Here is a 19862-nt window from a genome sequence, read left to right as displayed (position 1 = left end):
CCCCAATTTTGTGTGAATGGTAATAAGTAACACGGCCACAATGAACACATTTTACTGTCCACGATCCATCTTCTTTTTCTTCAAGTTTTTCATAGTGATTCCAAACAGGTGATCGAGCATTAGAACCATGAAGTCGAGGCATGATGAAATCTGATTGACAAAGAAATAGAGAAAGTATTAGATATTAGATCTACATGGAGCTTGTTTTGCACAAGTATTTGTATTAACCATAATTTAACACACTCATTAGTCATCAAAAAAGAGAAGTCAATCATAAATCAGACATAAAGATAAGATAACACATGTATATAAAAATCCACCTCAATAGTAAGACATCTACCTTCCTTCTCCTTTAGTAGAGTTAGTGAAGGAAACCTCCAATTTTACATGTCATCAATGCAAAGTTCTTTTCCAAGTTTAGCCAAATCTAAAGAGAAATACGATAACAAGTCAAGGCTCAAGGCTTAAACAATAAAAATATTAAATAAACTATTCACAATTTTACATCAATGAGGTTCTTTTCTTACCTTCTTCAAGTTGCTCAAGAAAATCTAAATCTTCCTCAATACTTATGGGTTGTGGCTCACTCCGAAGCCAATCTTGAAAGCACACTAGAGCTTGTACCAATTTAGGAGTTAATGAACTCCTAAATGAATCAAGTATGCGCCCTCCAGTACTAAAAGCACATTCAGATGCCACACTTGAAACGGGAATCGCCAACACATCTCGAGCCATCTCAGAAAGAAGTGGAAATCTAGGTGAGTTAACTTTCCACCAAAGCAATACATCAAAATCTGATTTTCCAACTTCAATTTCTTCATCAAGATATTTAACTAATTCTGACTTTGAACTTGCTCCTCCCCTTTGAGATGTATGTTTTTGTAATTCCTCAAAAAAAAATCCCAAGCCTCCTACAGACCTTGAATCAGAAGTATCCACCTCAGTTGAAGAACATTGGCCATGTTTATCATTTGAAATAGGCTTTGTATACTCATTAAACAAAGATTCCATGTACGTTCGCACACCAATTTCTACAGCAGCCCCCTTTTCTCCAAACATCTTCTTAAGTGCAAAGCCAAGAGTGCTAAATTTGTGACGAGGATCCAAAACACATGGTATGAAAACCATCTTATTCATTTTTTCAGTATCACCCCAATATTTGTCAAATTTCTCCTTCATATTTTCTGCCATTTTAGCCAAAACATGATCTTCATTTGATATCAATTGATTCAAGTAAACACCAACTTGACAAATTTCAAGAAAATGAAGATTTGATGTAACATATCGTGATCCAGATATCTTCAAAGTAAGATTAAAAAACATTTCAAGAAATTTTGTAATTCTCTTTACGCCCTCCCAATCACTACTCAAAAGTGTACCTGTAGAATTTTTATCCACAATATCAACAAACTTAAGATGTAGTGCCAAGCCAATATCACGATCGGCGTACTCTACAATTGCACCTTCATATTCAATAACCCGATTCAACATCATGTAGGTGGAATTCCACCTTGTAGGAACATCCAAGCATAAAGACTTTTTAGCAAGATTTTCATCTTCACAACATTCTTGAAACTTTTTCCACCTAGCAGGAGATTGCCTGATGTATCTCACTGCTTGCCTAACCCGTTCAATACACACATTTGCTTCTTTTGTACCGTCTTGAACAATAAGATTTACAATATGAGCCATACATTGTGTTTCCTTAAAAACAGCCATCAACTTATGTTTTTCTTCATCAAAAAGATCAAAACAATCACGAGTCACAGTGGTACGGGAAGGAATGTGGAAACAAGGTTGTGCTACTTTCATAAATTGTTTAAAACCTTCCTTTTCAACAAATCTGAAAGGAAGTTCATCAATAATTACCATACGACACAAGGCCTTTCTACACTCTTCCTGGTCAAATTTCCATGGAACAACAACTACATCACCCTTGTTACCCCCTATTATTGGTTGAAATGCTAATTTTGATTGTTTAATATCAATATTATAAGGCATCTTTGGGCATTTGGTTATATGAGTAAGCATTGACGTCGTACCATGTTCTTTTGTGTCAGCAAAATACTCTTTCTTACAGTAGTTGCAAACACCTTTTTCACTTCCATCAGAATCAGTTTTACGAGAAAAATGATCCCACGCACGAGATCTTTTTTTCCTTCCTTTCTTTACTTGGGACTCAACAGATTGACTTTGACCTATTGCATTTGAATTAGAAGCTCCACTTTCACCAACAACCTTATCAATTATTATATTTTCAGCCATGATACTTTCACCAAAAACTGTGAAAAGATATAAAATAATCATTTATTGAACTATTTTTTATAAGAGGTCGATGAAGCAATGAACTATTGAAGCCTTGAAGGAACTAAACAAAGAGTAATTAGTTTTATTAAAGCAAGAACTACAAAGTACAATCAGTTTGCTAAGTAAAATCAGATTTTACACACATGAGTCATGACAATAGACACATCACACTATCACAGTATCACACAAAGCAGCAAGTCAATAACTAAAAGACAAGTACAAGCAAATGAGCCAAAGTGCCAAACAAACCAAATGCCATTTCAAATAAAACAGTAATGTCTATTCAACTATTTCAATTGTAGTTTTCTCATTATTCAAATCCAAACGTCGTGAAATTAAAGTGCAGCCACAATCATTTTCTCATAAATCAAATCCAAACATCACACTTCATAGTGAAATCTTGAAATTAAGTGAATTTAAAATTTTGAGACTTACTTGTGAGGCGTGAGCAGTGAGCGACTGAGAAGTGAGAACCTAAGACTGGAGAGTCGAGTAGGTCTGTGCAGAAGTCGTGAGAACTGAGAAGAGTGAGACTCGAAGTCTAGTCTTAAGCAGTCGAGCTTCTAACTTCTGAAATTTGAGCTTGTTCACCTATTAGACAACCAACAAATGACATTTAAAGGAGGAAATTTTAACACCAATGCAAAATAGGCTGGTACAAATGAACTGCACCATCATGAAAAATGAAAATCATCCATTAGACCAGAATATAGTACACAAATGCACTGAATATAGTCAATATTATGTTCCTTCGTTTGAATCATGAAAATAGACACATGATGATAAATGGAACGAATAAAAAAATTGCAGGCTTGAGGTGTCATCGTTAATCGTTACCTTGCAAGTTGCGTCCTCGCCTAGTCGCCTGAGTGACTACTCCCGTCGCCTTGCCGGACGCCTGAGACCTGAGTGAGAGTGACTAGAGTCAAGTCGTCGCCTCGCCTGAGTTTGGAAATTGGAGAAACTTTGGAGTTTCGAATATGGAGAAACGAGAGGAGCGGCGAGAAGAGTTTCAACTTTCAAGTCCTAAAAATTAAAAACCCTAAGTCCCTAATAGAGAAATGAGAATTCTGAAATTAGAAATTAGGGAAAAAAATAGTGGGTCTTATCGGGGTATCGGGTACCCCGAGATTTTTCCTTCCCAACCCAACCCCCGAACCGTTAATCCAATAAAAAAAATTAATGAACCGAGCCCCGAACCAATTACCCAATATCCCGACCCGTTAGCCCAATAAACCAAAAATCGGTTCGGGTTAATGGTTTGATCCGATTTTTGCACAGGCCTACTGACAGGACAACTTTAAAATTGTACCCCACTTTGAATCTGGATGAGAGCACTCTGCCAGGGACCGGGTCCCTGCATTTGTGAGGATCATCAAAACACCTAGAATATAACATTTTCTCCCTTTTTGATGATGACACACAAATATTCCTCACACTGAGTTTATTCATTCATTTGCCCTGTCGTCAGTCCCGATAACAAGGATCTGGTCCCTTGTTAGATTCCTAAGTTTGTTAAATCATCAAAACTTAATATCAGCTCCAAAATAACATTTCCCCCTTTTTGATGATAACAGACTTATTCACCTTCTTCCCCCTATCAGCATGCCTCTTCAGGTAACTGGATTGGTCCCCTAAAGTTTGTCAAATCATCAAAACTTCACATCAGCAACAAAATAGCAGGTTGCATCCCATTCTTGACTATTTAGAGTTTTGGTGCTGTGATTTTCAGTTTTTAGGGGTTAATTTTCGCATATGTTTTGACTATTGATTGAGTTTATGGGGACTCAATCCTTTAATTATTTTAAAACTGTTTTCCTACTATTTATATCATGGCTTGGCTTTATACAATGGTGCTTGGGTTAAATTTTGGGTTGGTAGTTGCGTTCTCTCACCGGAGAGTTAGTGTGAATGCCACTCACGACAGTTTAGATCGTGAAAAAGCACTTCGGGATAAAATTAATGCAAGATTAATCAATAAAGAAGAAAGACTTATTGAGTGGCTAATAAAAGAAATAAAGCTAAAAAGGTTCAAAGGGGCTTACTAGAATAATGAAAGGATAAACAAAAATATAGTCAAAATTTTGATTTAATAAAGAAGTGCCTAAAACATATCTTACTAATCAACACCTCATTTCACTTTATATACATAACAGACAAGTTTTAAATGTCACAATACACAAAGAAATATGCAAAATAACTCGCCACAAAATGACACATAAATAATGAAATCGGCTCCCTATCAGCTCTCTACCTAACAATGTAATTGAATTCAATGGAATATTTTCACGCCCATTTTTATTAGTCTATAGTCCATTTTAGAGTCTAACGTGTCTCAAATTTTTATTGTGTTTAAATATGAAAAATATTAAAGTTGTTTTTAAATTTTTGGAAGTAATTTAAAGTGAAAATTGTTAAAACAACTTTTGAAATTTTTTGAATTTTTGTGTGACCTTATGATTTTTTAATGATTTATGCTTGAAAATAGTTTGGAGTGGCCATGACGTTTGGGTCATTCAAGTAGACTAGTTAAGAGCTTTAATTAATGAGAGTCTCTTACTCCCTCCATTTCAAATTAATTGAATTGTTTAGGTGTTTTGCATCCTTTTAAAAAAAAAAATTAAGACATAAATTAGACATGATTTTTCATTTTTACCCTTATTTAATATTTTCAAATTTATTATTAAAATAACTAAATATTAATTAATAATTAATTCCAATACAAACTAATGAAAGGTAAAATTGAAAGAACATTTTAAAAGTAGTCTTGAAAATTGAACAATTAAGTTAATTAGAAAAATAAAAAATATCACAACAATTCAATTAATTTGAAATGGAGGGAGTATTATATAAGAGAGAGTTAAGCAATAGCCAATAAACATACAACTCTCCATCAACACCTTGGATATTTTTGCAATTGTTGATTTTTCTTGTTGAGCTGTATTGCATTGTTTGGTGTAGCAATTTGTTTTTTCTGGGTTGATCAAACAAGTCAAAACTCTTTGATTGAGTCCTTTTATAGTCACATTTTGCCCCCACTTTTGCATAGGGATGGACATATACCGAATTCTCATATCATATCAAAAAATTTAATATCGTGATATATATATATATATATATATATATATATATAAGATTTAATACCGTGATTTGCATAGGGATGGGTATGGTACCAAATATCGAAACTACGATATTAAAACTTTAAAATATTGTATAGTACCATACTATATCATGCCTACCCCTACATTTGCACCTGTAAATTCAATCAATACTTAGCTAGCGTTTGACCCCAAGTTTCCATGAACACTTGTAACGGGAAAAGGTAGAAGTACCTCTCTAGACTATGACCCAAATCCAGAGACATACCTTAACTAAACTAAGGTCCTATTACCCCCCTTAACTCATTTTTTTGTAATTTTGTACACCTTTTTGGCTTACGTGGCATCCAAATATCTCTCATGCGCCTTAACAGCGTGGAGTCACAGGGTGTGCCACATAAGTCAAAAGGTGTACAATATTATATATAAAATGAGCTCATGGGGGTAATAGGACTTTAGTAATTAGTTAATGTGTGTTTCTGAAATTTCGGTCATAGTCTAGGGGGGTACTTGTGCCTTCTCCCCACTTGTAAATGATGGTGATGAGTTTGTTTATGGGTGTCAAATTTTGTGGTGGATCTTTATAATTTTTGTGGGGATAATGGTGATCGTATGATTTCAATTGTGGATTTGATCGTAGATGGTGAAATTTGTGGTGACTATTTTGATTTTCATGGTGAAATATATAGATTTGGTAGTAATATAGCGACAATGGTAGTGATTTCATGGTGGTGTTCACTGAAGAAGAAATAACTGAATGACATGGAGAATTTTAGTCAAAATTTGACATGACATCTAATGTGGCAGTGACATGGCATTGATGTGGTACAAGTGTGATATACCTCCATTGTGACAGTTGTGCTACACGTCTCAGGGAGGGGGTAAAAAAATTCACTATTTAGTAGCAGAGGTGTGTAATAGGCCATCATATTAGTTTAAGCGTGTAATTGACTTTTCGGAACAAGTTCAGGGGTGAATTTATGTCTTTTCCCTTTTTATAAACTATAATCAATTTTCGCAACACTGAATATTACTTTTTTGTCTCAATTTGTGTGACACGTTTTGAATTTTGAGATTCGAATAAGTCTATCTTTGACCGTAAATTTTTCATACATCTTTTAAATATTTTGAATTATCAATTATTATAAGGCAAAATGGTCTGATGGACCCTTACACTTGTACGAGTTTGTATTCTGAACCCTTCTACTTGACCCTTTGTCAATTGAACTCTTGAACTTAATGAAACACAATATTTTAAGTCCTTCTGACCATTGACGAAGCTGATGTGGCAACTTAATTACTGAGTTGGCACAAATATGTGATATCACATGTTGAAGGAGCGTGAACATCAAAATTTAGACTAAAAATAGATTATTTTTAAAAAAAATACAAAAATAAGAAAATTAAAAATGAATTTTTTACTTCTTTCTTCTTTTCCTTCCCTGCCAACCTGATTTCTCTCCTTTTTTTTTCCCTTCCCAGCCCTCTCCAACTTCTTTGTTCTCTCTTTTTCTTTTCTTTTTTCATATTTTCTTTCTTCTTTTTTTCTGAGAAACGGTAATATATTGTTGATGTAGATCTATGTTTTCTTTTCATTTTTTATGGTAATTTACAACCCATGAGGTGACAAAGATTCAATAGTTTTGAAGGATGAAAAGTGATTGTTGGATGGATATCTTTGTGAAATTAGGTGAAATGTGTTATGTAAAATTGTGTATAAATATTAGGGAAAATGCATAAGTACCTCCCCAACTTATGCCCGAAATCTCAGAGACACACTTATACTATACTAAGGTCCTATTACCCCCCCTCCCCCACCTCAAACTTATTTTATAAATAATTTTCTACTCCTTTTCGGCCTATGTGGCACTATTTTCTGGGCCTTACGCGTGTTGATAATTTTTTCATTGATAGTGCCACGTAGGCCGAAAAGGGGTAGAAAATTATTTATAAAATAAGTTCGGGGGGTAATAGGACCTTAGTATAGTATAAGTGTGTCTCTGAGATTTCGGACATATGTTGGGGGTACTTATGCATTTTCCCTAAATATTATGATATATTGAAGTATTTTAATGGTGATTTATTGACATCAATGGTGAAAAAGGATTTATGGTGGTTCAAATGATGATAGATGGTTACGATTAAGATTTGCGAATGATAAAAACTTTGAGAAAAATTGAACTATGATTTTTAAGCACTTGAAGGGCCTTGTCACAGCAATAGACAATAAGGCTGAAGAAGAATTTTTTTTTAAGCAGAATAGAGATGGTGTTAATGGCGATTGTGGATTGAGGAAGAAGAAGGAAAGGTGAGAGAAATAACTATTTTATTTTATTTTTTAAAATAGAGAACTTATTATTTTTGTCTTTTGTGGAGTAACATTTTTGGTTAATAATTTAAAAATAATTATGAAATAATTATGACATGGCATTAATATATGTGAAGTGGATATGAAACGTCATTTATGTAAGAGAGAGCTACACATATGGTTGAAGAGATTTAAAAGTCTCATTTTAATTGAATTTAAGGGTTCTTCATAGTTGCGTAACCACGTGAAATATTAATATAATAAGTTTTCTTTAAAATACAAATGACAAAACGTCTTTCAACCTTATATATAAGGAGTAGTAGTAGTCACAAATTAGTAAACTAGTTCTACTCTGTTCACCGGAAACCACAAAAATCCAATCTCATACAATGACGACGAAAGCAGAGCTTGTTTTCATTCCTTCGGCGGGAGCAGGTCACCTTATCTCCGCCGTTGAAATTGCAAAGCTCATTCTCAACAGAGATGAGAGGTTCTGCATCTCTATCCTCATTATGAAGCTTCCAATGGATTTCGGTACTCAATCTTACATCGAATCACTCTCATCTATACCCCGTTTGCAGTTCGTTGACATCTCCGTTGACGAGAAAACTATTGGTGGATTCATGTCAAATAAGGAGACCTTCTTCATAAACTTCATTCAGAGTCATAAACCAAAAGTAAAAGATTTTTTGAATAACTCCAGCTTTTCTAGATCTAATTCTCGTCTCGCAGGCTTCGTTCTCGACATGTTCTGCACCCCTATGATAGACGTGGCCAATGAATTTTGTGTTCCTAGTTACATTTTTCTTACCTCAAGTGCTGCTTTCCTTGCCCTATGTTTTCATTTTGAATCTCTAAAAAAGGTACATCATATTGACACCTCCAAATACAAGCATTCCAATGAAGAATTAATAATCCCGGGTTTTAAAAACCCATATCCTGCGAAATTCTTGCCTACCATGGCAACGGATCAAGGGGTCATGTATGCCATGTTCTTCGATTTGGTTACTCGTTTCAAAGAGATGAAGGGTATTATGGTCAACACCTTCGCCGATCTAGAACCTTTTCCTCTTCAGTCTCTTTCAGTTCCGCGAATTTATCCAGTTGGTCCAGTGGTGAATTTTAAGGAAGGAGGTCATGGTCGAAACAGTCCATCCGAAACAGAAAGCATTATCAAATGGTTAGATGATCAGCCAGAGTCCTCTGTAGTGTTTTTGTGCTTCGGAAGTATGGGAAGCTTTGAAATCGAACAGATCAATGAAATAGCAATTGCACTTGAGTTTAGTGGTCATAGATTCTTATGGTCCTTACGAAGACCACTACCAAAGGGGCAAATCGGTCTTCCGAGTAATTATGAGAATGTTGAGGAAGTGCTACCAGAAGGGTTTATTGAAAGGACAAATGAGGTTGGCAAAGTGATAGGATGGGCACCTCAAGTGGCAATACTATCTCATCGAGCAGTTGGTGGATTTGTATCGCATTGTGGATGGAACTCTATACTCGAAAGCTTGTATTTTGGGGTACCAATAGCCACTTGGCCTCTTTTTGCTGAACAACAAATGAATGCGTTTGCGTTGGTTAAAGAGTTGGGAGTGGGAGTGGAGATTCGAATGGACTATTTCGTGGGGAAATATGAGCATGTCGACATTGTGACTGCCAAGGAAATTGAAAGTGGCATACGACTGTTGATGGCTAATGGCGATGACAATGAAATAAGGAAAAAGGCGAAGGAGATGAAAGAGAAAAGCAATGCAGCTATGAAGGAGGGTGGTTCATCTTATGCATCTCTTGGGCTTCTAATTGAGGATCTCATTAGTAACATTTCTTGATCATTAGCCGGTATATTTGTTATGAGACCATGTGATCAATAACTAATTAATGATTACCAACTTATGTATTACACTTTCACAGGTTAGATAACCTGCTCTGATGCTAATGATATATTACTTGTTAAAATGGCAAAAATAGAGAAGACCAAGTGTATGGCTCTAGGCATTAGTGGCTTCATTAGTCATGGCCGGTGGAACAAGAAAATCGTTTTTGTATATATATATTTGAGGTATGGAGAAAAAATGTCCTACTCTACCCCTAGTGTGTATACAATTTTGACTTCAAATGTTGAAGGTTTGCCAATTGGACAAGGACAAACAAGGGTAAAAAATCTCCGACCATTTATTTTTAAGATCATTGAGTGTAATTTCATGAATTTGATAGATCCAATAAATTGGTTGATACTATAATTTGTCAAAAACTAGTGTTTGTGGTAAAATCTATGGCCTTCAATTTCTCATCTTTTTTCTCCATTTTTTTTTAGTATTTGTTGGTAATTCTCCTCATTTTAATGCAAATATGCAATTATTAAATAATTAATGTTTTCGGTTCTCTAAAAGTCATTGTCTAATTGCATTTACCTTTTGGAAGATACTCCCGTCGTTCATTTTTAGATTTTATTTACATTAAGAAACTAAGTAAGTTTACAATTCTATCCTTATTTAATGTTTTTTTGAAGTCAACTTTTCAATAAATGATAAATATGCTAGATTTCAAAAATTAAAATGCATTTGGATGACTATTTAAATTTTTAAGTTTGTTTTTTGAGCCAAAATTTTCAGTATGAATTCTATATATTTTGTGTGAAAATATTTCTTTTATAAATTCTAAAAGCAAACATGACAACATCACAAAATATTCAAACTTCATTACTTCAAATTGATCTAAATATTTCTGTTGAATATGATGTTATTTATAAAAAAATTAGACGAGAAATTCATGATCTTAATATAGTTGCATATATGACTGTCGACATGAATTTTAGTTCTACTTCGACAAAGAAAAACATGACAACATAAGATTTTATAGAGTAGTGCAATGGTGAGAGTAATTAATCAATATATGAAGTAATTACAATGAACATTAATTACTTATTAATTTTCTTAGATTGGTCAAATATCTATTTTTAAGACTAATTAACTATCAAGAGTATAATAGGAAAAATATTGTAATTTATGCATTGATTTTATGAAATGACAAATATTATGATCAACTATTTATAGTAATGATGACATTTAAAAAGGAACGGAGGGAGTAGTAAATAACATGTGTATTGATACTCCATTTATTGCATATTAGTTGACCACCTTACTAAAAATACATGTCCCAAATTACTTGTGCACTAATCAAATTAAGATAAAACCAATTAGTAGTACCTCCCTAGACTATGACCCAAATTCCAGAGACACATCTTAACTAAACTAATGTCCTATTACCCCCTAAACTCATTTTTTTGTAATTTTGTACACCTTTTTGGCTTACGTGGCATCCAAATATCTCTCACGCGCCTCAGTTACGTGGAGTCACGAGGTGTGCCACATAAACCAAAAGGTGTACAATATTATATATAAAATGAGTTTAAGGGGGTAATAGGACCTTAGTTTAGTTAAGGTGTGTCTCTGAGATTTCGGTCATAGTATAGGGGGGTACTTGTGCCTTATCCCTTAATTAAATAAAAAAATTGAACATAAATTGTAGTGTACTAGTCTTTAATATAATCCTCCCACATAGTACGAACAATCTCCTCACATTGAACTTGCATTTCTCGATCATATGACCGAGAAGACGAACCAACATTGTTACTTTGAGTCATTTGTTGGTCAATATCATCCGCAACTATATTTTTATGCTCATAAACCATAAATATTTCATCACTCCTTTCATATTCTCGCAAATAATTATGTAACACTGCACAAGCTAGCCATTTTTCACTTGTGTGTCAATATCATAATGGTTCGTGCCTTGTATCACTTGTGTGCAATTACACATTTTTAGTGCATTAATTTCATGCTAAAATCAAACATATTGGAAGTAGTGATTATCAAACATACATCACCAATTTTGTCCTTTTTTCATATTAAATTGCTTTAAACATTTTCATATGTAGCTGAAAGAGAGGTTTTTTTTTTATTATGAAAAAACAAAAAAAAAGTGTCACTCCCTCCATTCTTATTTATATTCACCAAATCAATTCCTAATTTATCATTTATATGCACCAAATTTAAAGTAATAAATTTTATGTTGGTGAGAATAATAAATTTTAAAAAGTAACGATGTGATTATAAATTTTATTTTCATATGAAATAAATGGTTAGTAGATATAAATGTGGGGTTGTTGTAACAAAATATAAACTTGTGGGTCAATTTTTGTATTTGAAAAATCTCAAATCATGATATGGAATTCCCAAATCATGGTTTTTGGAGAATATGGGATTCCATCTCATGATATGAAACCATGAGATGGAATCAACATGAATCACATGTCCAAACACTGATTTCATCTCACGATTTCATATCATGATATGATATCGTACTAGTCATGTTTAAGTCCACAAATCTTTTTCTGGTAAAACAGAAATCATTTAATTTTGAAGTTTTATATATATGAAGTAAGCAGGAAACTACTCCAGACTAGTATATCAAGGAGATAATACAACTTTTTATTGGACATGAATAATATAACTTTTTTTTTGGTTTTTCACTCGGTATTTAGAGTCCATATTAGAGCTCCGACTAAATCTCAATGTAGGACTAAATCTAAATCACGCACTTTATAACTACACGCAAAATAAAGTAGTCATTTCGACATTAAAAATATGAAATTTGGACAAATGTATATTTGGAAAAGAAGAGTTTAAAATAGTATTTGGAAGTACTAATTTGAAAAACTGCTGACCTAGGGTTTTTTCGGTGGCCCCTACATAGGCAGCAATTGCGTAGCTATCATGGCTGCTACGGCCACTGGACAGCCTCCTTTCGAGGCTGTCCAGTCAGCCCCACCACCACATACATCACCCTTTTCAATTCCAATACTTTAAATTCTAAACAATCTGCCATAATTAACAGAAAAACAATTGTAAAATCTATCGAAATAATTCATGGAGAACCTACTATCACGTTTTCAATGGAGGAAAGACAAGACTTTATGATCGAAGAGGGATTACATCAAGCAATGGTGTTTAAATTATTCCATGATGTGCCAGATTTGAAGGTATTAAGGTCAATTTTACCAAAACATCTTGGTACCAAGGGCAATTGTTTAATTGGCTTACTTGCTTCAAGTGAAATTTTGTTGAGATTTGACCAATATGAAGATTATGTACTAGTTTTATCTCGCTCAGTTAATTATATTCTCTACAATGGAGAGGAGCATCAATGTAGGATTTTCCATGGTCCATTAGATATAATCCTAAGGAGGAAACGACATTAGCTGTGGTTTGGATTTCTTTACCAAACTTATCTCCGAATTTATTTGCAAAGAAGTCTTTGTTGTCTATAGCATCGGCAGTTGGAAAACCAATAGATATAGATGGATAAAGCTACTCAAATCAAGTCAAGATCTAACACGGCTAGGGTCAAGGTTATACTTGATCTAATGGAAAAGCTTCCAAATCATATAAGGTTGCAGTTTGTGGATGGAAAATCTGGTAAGTTGATCGAGATTTTTCAAGAGACTGTATATGATAATCTACCTTTGTATTGCAATTATTGTAAGCACCAAGGTCATGATGAAGATAGTTGTCGTTTGATCTCGAAAAGAAATCAAAATAACAAACAAATTGATGATACCATTGAAGTTGCTTTAAGAGGTACTATCGATAGTGAAAAGTATCAAGGTGATGTGAGAGAAATACTAAATGAAAAAAGAAAGATTGTAGATGTCGATCAAAGTAAAGCTACTTCTTTAGATCAACAATTGGTTGCTGCCACTTCTGAGAAAAATCGTGCAGACTCAATGGATGTTGATACAAGTAATATAAATTGATGTTCAAACGACTACCGAAAACAAAGGGGGAACACCAAGAGTTGGAGTTGATGCGCCGCGAGTTGGTTCAGGGCAAAAATTAATGGATTCGGGACAAAAACTAATGGATACATCTGATGTTGAAGATGCTGAAAATTTCGGGCAGCATGTTTTGCAAGTTGAAAATGAGAATGCAACTAAAAACTGGACACTGATTGCACACAAAAATTCAACTAGTAGTCAGATCTTTTCTCCAACTAGTCAAAATAATTCTCCATATAGTGAAAAGGGTGCGTCTGGGAATTTCCATGACAGTGAGAAGAGGCAAGATATTAGTAATGCCTCAAGAGACCTATTGTATTCGAATAATTTTGATGCTTTATTGAAGACTATTGGAAAGCAAGTAAGGTTAACAGAGAATGACAACGATTTGATCCAAGAAAAACAGGTCTCACCACCTGCTTTGAATAGCAAATTAAGTCCAGAAGCTCCCGTATTTGTGCCTATGTGTGTGATTGCAAAGAAGAATGAGTCACGGATCTTAGCGTCAAATACACCGGATTTGGGCGAGGATTCTCTTGATGAAGATGAAGAAGACAATATGCTAGACATATGCTTTGATAGAGTAGCTAGGGAAGGGGATATATCACCTAGGCAACAAAGAAGTGGAAGCAACAAAAGCAAAAAGAAGACACATGGAAGGCAACATAGTTGGGACGATAAAATGACTGAAGAGTTTGTTCCAAGGCACCTACTGATGCGACAGACAAAACAAAACCACTTGACAATATCAATATGTTCAATAAGATCCAATAAATCCATAAAGAACGTATGAATTATTAAGTGTTATTGGATAGGTTTGAAGAAGAAGACAAGAGAAAAATACTTTATGTTACTTTTGATGGGCAATCAATCTTATTTAATTCATGCTTTTGTAATAGAAAGTTTGAGACTGATAACTCAACTTTCTTCTTGATTGACATATTTTTACATTATTTAAGCATCCTCATTTGTAATATCATCATGTAGTGTATTACAAACTCTGTGGTGATTAGAAAATACTTAGTTCTCTCTAACTCTTATTTTCTTCGTGCTTGTTAGGTAGTAGAAGTTAGGTACTTCATTAGAATTAGTAAAGTAAGGTCTAGCTCCCCTTGCTTGTACTTATTCCTATTGATATATTTTATGTTTAATAAAAGGTCGCTATATACTGTCTAGTGGTAAATTTGCTTTTAAAAAAAATAATATTTGGAAGTTAGAGTTGAGTTCGGATATAAATACAAGTTAAAGTTATTTTTGAATTTTTATGAGGGATATGAAGTTAAAACAACTTTTGAAAATTCTCAAATTTTTGTGCGACCTAATTGAATTTTTAATGATTTAAGCTTGAAAATTGCTTGGAGCAGCCATGACGTTTGGGCCATTCGAGCAGACTAGTAAAAAAAAAAAAACTTTAATTAATGAGATTTCATTAAAAACTTGTTGGGCAAGATACAAGTTTTGAGTTAAAATAATCACCATTAACTATATATAATATGATATAGCCTTGACCAAGAACAAAGTTTATAATTAGCTTTTAATAATGCTACAAATTATATATAAGGAATAGTAGGAGTCACAAATTTGTTCACAGAAATTCAATGACGACGAAAGCAGAGCTTGTTTTTATCCCTTCTCCGGCAGCAGGTCATCTCATTTCCGCCGTTGAAATTGCAAAACTCATTCTCAACAGAGATGAGAGGCTCTGCATCTCTATCCTCATTATGAAGCTTCCAATGGATTTCGGTATTCAATCTTACATCGAATCACTCTCATCTATACCCCGCTTGCAGTTCGTTGACATTACTGTTGACGAGACAACTATTGCTGGATTCATGTCAAATAAGGAGACCTTCTTCATGAACTTCATTCAAAGTCATAAACCAAAAGTAAAAGATTTTTTGAATAACTCCAGCTTTTCTAGATCTAATTCTCGTCTTGCTGGCTTCGTTCTCGACATGTTCTGCACTCCTATGATAGACGTAGCCAATGAATTTTGTGTTCCTAGTTACATTTTCTACACCTCAAATGCTGCTTTCCTTGCCCTCTGTTTTCATTTCGAGTCTCTGAAAAAGGAGCATCATATCGATACCTCCAAGTACAAAAATTCCATAGAAGAATTAACAATCCCGGGTTTTAAAAACCCGTATCCATCGAAGTTCTTGCCTAGATTGACAACAGATCAATCAGTAATGACGACTACATTCTTCGATTCGATTACTCGAATCAAAGAGACGAAGGGTATTATGGTCAACACGTTCGCGGAGCTAGAACCTTTACCTCTTCAGTCTCTTTCCGTTCCGCGAATTTATCCAGTTGGTCCAGTGGTGAATTTTAAGGAAGGAGGTCATGGTCGAAACAGTCCATCCGAAACAGAAAGCATTATCAAATGGTTAGATGATCAGCCAGAGTCCTCTGTAGTGTTTTTGTGCTTCGGAAGTATGGGAAGCTTTGAAATTGAACAGATCAGAGAAATAGCAATTGCACTTGAGTGTAGCGGTCATAGATTCTTATGGTCGTTACGAAGACCACCAACAAAGGGGCAAATCGGGCTTCCGAGTAATTACGAGAATGTTGAAGAAGTGCTACCAGAAGGGTTTATTGAAAGGACAAATGAGGTTGGGAAAGTGATTGGATGGGCACCTCAAGTGGCGGTACTATCTCATCCAGCAGTGGGTGGATTTGTATCGCATTGTGGATGGAATTCTGTACTCGAAAGTTTGTATTTCGGGGTACCAATAGCTACTTGGCCCCTGCACGCTGAACAACAAATGAACGCGTTTGAGTTGGTTAAAGAATTGGGATTGGGAATGGAGATTCGAATGGACTATTTCAAGGATTTCCATGGGAATGATGAGAATGTCGAAATTGTGGGTGCGAAGGAAATTGAAAGTGGCATACGAAAGTTGATGGCGAACGGAGACGAGAATGAAATAATAAGGAGAAAGGCGAATGAGATGAAAGAAAAAAGCAATGCAGCTATGAAGGAGGGTGGTTCATCTTATGCATCTCTTGGGCTTCTAATTGAGGATATCATTAGTAATGTTTCTTGATCATTCTGTTCCACACTAATTACACCTTGCTTGGATGGTGGTTACCTTGTGTTGTATTGTATTGTTGGCTTAAATATAATGTTTGTTTTGATTGTTAATTAAACTATATCGTATCTTATCATTTAAATCATTGTTAGGTAACGATGAAAATACTCATTTTATGTAACGATCGATTTTGTGTGATCGTGTGGTTACCTTAATATTTTCTTCTTATTTTGTCTTTATTACTATTTAATAATTATATTCATCCTTTACTCTACATTTTCATAGTAATTTTATCCCGCACCTTATTTTTTCTTATAAGCTTATCATTTAAATTGTGACGTTATGTAATGGTGGAGAACGATATTTAGTCATGGCCTGCCGACCAAGAAAATCATTTTATTTTTAAGTATATATATTTGAGGTACGAAGGAAAATTGTCCTATTCTACCACTAGTGTATATACAACTTTCAATTGGATATGAATAATACTGTTACACGCAAGCTTAAGTACGACCTTATGAATTTATTTTAGGGAAAATTGTATATAATAGCAAACTATTAATTCAAATTAAATGCTATAAATATACTTTGATTTAATTGTACCCTATAACAAACTATTGCTATTTTCGCCACTCTCCCTGGTCGGAATCTCGCTCGCCACTCTCGTTTGGTGGCAGTCTCGCCGCCTCTCTCTCTTTTATACAAACACAAATGTATAAAATGTGTTTGTGTTTGTATAAAGCGAGAGAAAATTGTATATACATATGTAAATATATATATCTTCGTCCTATACACTTATAATTATACAATACAAATATTTCTCTGCCCAGTTTTCTTTTGCCTCTCTCTTTCTCATTTTATACATACACAGATTATACAATTGATCTTTTGTATACAACTGCTTTCTTTTGTATATGTATAGCGAATTATACAACTGTTTTTTTTGTGTATGTATAGCGAATTATACATATATATGTTTGCTATGGAGCGCAATTATACAACGTTGCTATAATATACAAATATGAATTTTGTGTTTGTTATATGTGAAAGTTGCTCTTTTTTTTAATGATTATGGAGCGGTCATAACGCTTGGGCCATTCCAATAGAGTACGTTAGAACTTTAATTAATGAGATCTCATTACGGACTATTTGGGGTAATTTTATAATAGGAAAATCTATGTAACTAGGCAAATATAAATCTTATATTTACTTATTAAAGTAATTATTTAATAAAGTTATAATATTATTTTAATACAAAATTTATATGATTATACTCAATTCCCTAGTTCACGCATAATTAGAAATTTTTTTCCCTCTCACCTATATTATCGTATTTCTTTCACACATCGTGACTCCACTAATTTAGCATAATTTACTTTTTAATTTCTTCAAGTTCAAACTAGAGATCTTCCTAAATTTGCTCTTTTGTAATTATTCAAAATTTTAGCCAACGGTAAGTGTATGAGCATATTTTTTCTTTCACGGGGATGACTGTTGCTGAAGGAAAGTCGTCCAAACATAAAGTATCAAATAGGTATGTGATTTCTTTAACGTAACCATTGTATCATGATACACGCGTATCAAAAAGGTATGTGATTTCTTTAACGTAACCATTGTATCATGATACACGCGTATCAAAAAGGTATGTGATTTCTTTAACGTAACCATTGTATCATGATACACGCGTATCAAAAAGGTATGTGATTTCTTTAACGTAACCATTGTATCATGATACACGCGTATCAAAAAGGTATGTGATTTCTTTAACGTAACCATTGTATCATGATACACGCGTATCAAAAAGGTATGTGATTTCTTTAACGTAACCATTGTATCATGATACACGCGTATCAAAAAGGTATGTTGATACATTATGTATCGGAAAGGTATCATTATGTAATGCACTGGAAATGTATCGTGATACATCACCTATCAGTAAGGTATCATATTACATCTTATATCGAAAACACAACAACAAAACGATTGAATAAATAATGGAGAAGGAATATTAATTTTTTTTTAAAAGTGTGCCTTTTTTTAGGGCAAACTACAGTAATCCCACTAGTTTAGGTTCTAATTACTAAGATTTCTGATAGTTTCAAATATTAAATCATCTACCATATTTCATGCTTAAGATGCATGAATCTGAATCCGCGGGATACATGTATTTGCCGAATTTTAAAATTGAGATACATATTTTATTTATTTAAATTAATTGGTTGTAACTGGTTTCCTTAATTAGAGGAGTAATTGAGGATTTTCAAAATTCATGAACAATTAATTTTGAAAATTTAAATTATTAAATCTCTTAATATAAGGTGGAAATCAAGGGGTGTATTTATGTTTAATTGATATCATTTTATTAGTCTTTGAAATAATAAATTCATTAATATTATTAATAAAGACAAAAACATGTATATCTTGGTCATGTAATTTAATTAGTTTCATTTTATTAATCTTAAAATAATAAATTCATTAATTTGATGTATCTATTATCAATATATAATGTATCCAACAAACTAAACACTTAGATACATGAGTATCATACAAGTACATTCATATGTACCATAGAAGTATCTAGTATAAATTTCATGTATCTATTTATATGATCTAATATTAATTTCATGTATCTATTTATATGATCTAATAATAATTTCATGTATCTATTTATATGACCTAATATTATTTCATGTATCTTTTATATGTATATATCAACTATCAATTTTTATACATTATATATCTCAGATAAATACGAAAATAGTTAGATACTTTGTAATAACATATATATAATAATATTAAGATACGTGATAGAAGACGAGATACATATGACAATACTTGGATACATGACCGAACAAATTGTGTCAAATACATGCGTAAATTTTCGATAATACGTAAATCTCCAATATATTCATTAGATACATAGACTTAATAAGAATCACTGATAAAAAACTAGATACATATAATTGTATCTCAATAATGTATCAGATACATCAATAATGAGTCAAATACATGCGTAAATTTTCTTTTATTGAACCTTTTCGCTTACGCTCGTGGCTGGTTAGGGCATCTCACCGCAGCGGTGTTTGCTTCACCTTTTGATTCATCAGTGTTGCTTATTGCGCCTAGATCCGATGAGAGAAGTAACGTGAAATTTCTTGGTTGATCCATAGTATACAAGATATGCAACTGGTACCATTGCCAATGTCGAATTTGATAAATCTATTAGGGTTGAAATCTCTGCTTACAACAATACCCATTGTCTTTGTGTGCGCTCCCCT

At 33.5% G+C, this 19862-nt stretch overlaps 2 protein-coding genes and 1 long non-coding RNA gene across 3 annotated transcripts; 2 read left to right on the top strand and 1 right to left on the bottom strand.

Annotated features, from left to right (window-relative positions):
* Nucleotides 1-36: 36 nt before the first annotated feature.
* Nucleotides 37-842, bottom strand: LOC107061706 (uncharacterized). The gene is made up of 3 exons (XR_001474162.1): nucleotides 528-842; nucleotides 341-427; nucleotides 37-150 (listed from the first exon to the last, which is right to left on the bottom strand). It is a non-coding gene; the product is annotated as an uncharacterized lncRNA (long non-coding RNA).
* A 7158-nt stretch (nucleotides 843-8000) lies between these two features.
* LOC102602182 (anthocyanidin 3-O-glucosyltransferase 2-like) lies at nucleotides 8001-9798 on the top strand. The gene has a single exon (XM_006353665.2). The coding sequence runs from the start codon at nucleotides 8103-8105 to the stop codon at nucleotides 9540-9542; it is 1440 nt and encodes a 479-aa protein (XP_006353727.1). The 5' UTR covers nucleotides 8001-8102; the 3' UTR covers nucleotides 9543-9798.
* A 5267-nt stretch (nucleotides 9799-15065) lies between these two features.
* LOC102601849 (anthocyanidin 3-O-glucosyltransferase 2-like) lies at nucleotides 15066-16782 on the top strand. Its single transcript, XM_006353664.2, has one exon. It carries the CDS (start codon nucleotides 15148-15150, stop codon nucleotides 16597-16599), a length of 1452 nt encoding a protein of 483 aa, XP_006353726.1. The 5' UTR covers nucleotides 15066-15147; the 3' UTR covers nucleotides 16600-16782.
* The last annotated feature ends 3080 nt before the right edge of the window (nucleotides 16783-19862 follow it).

This window comes from Solanum tuberosum, unplaced genomic scaffold (assembly GCF_000226075.1).
Source record: "Solanum tuberosum cultivar DM 1-3 516 R44 unplaced genomic scaffold, SolTub_3.0 scf00157, whole genome shotgun sequence".
Lineage (NCBI taxonomy): Eukaryota > Viridiplantae > Streptophyta > Magnoliopsida > Solanales > Solanaceae > Solanum > Solanum tuberosum.
Note: the sequence above shows the minus strand (reverse complement) of the source record. Positions and strands in the feature narration are given on the sequence as shown.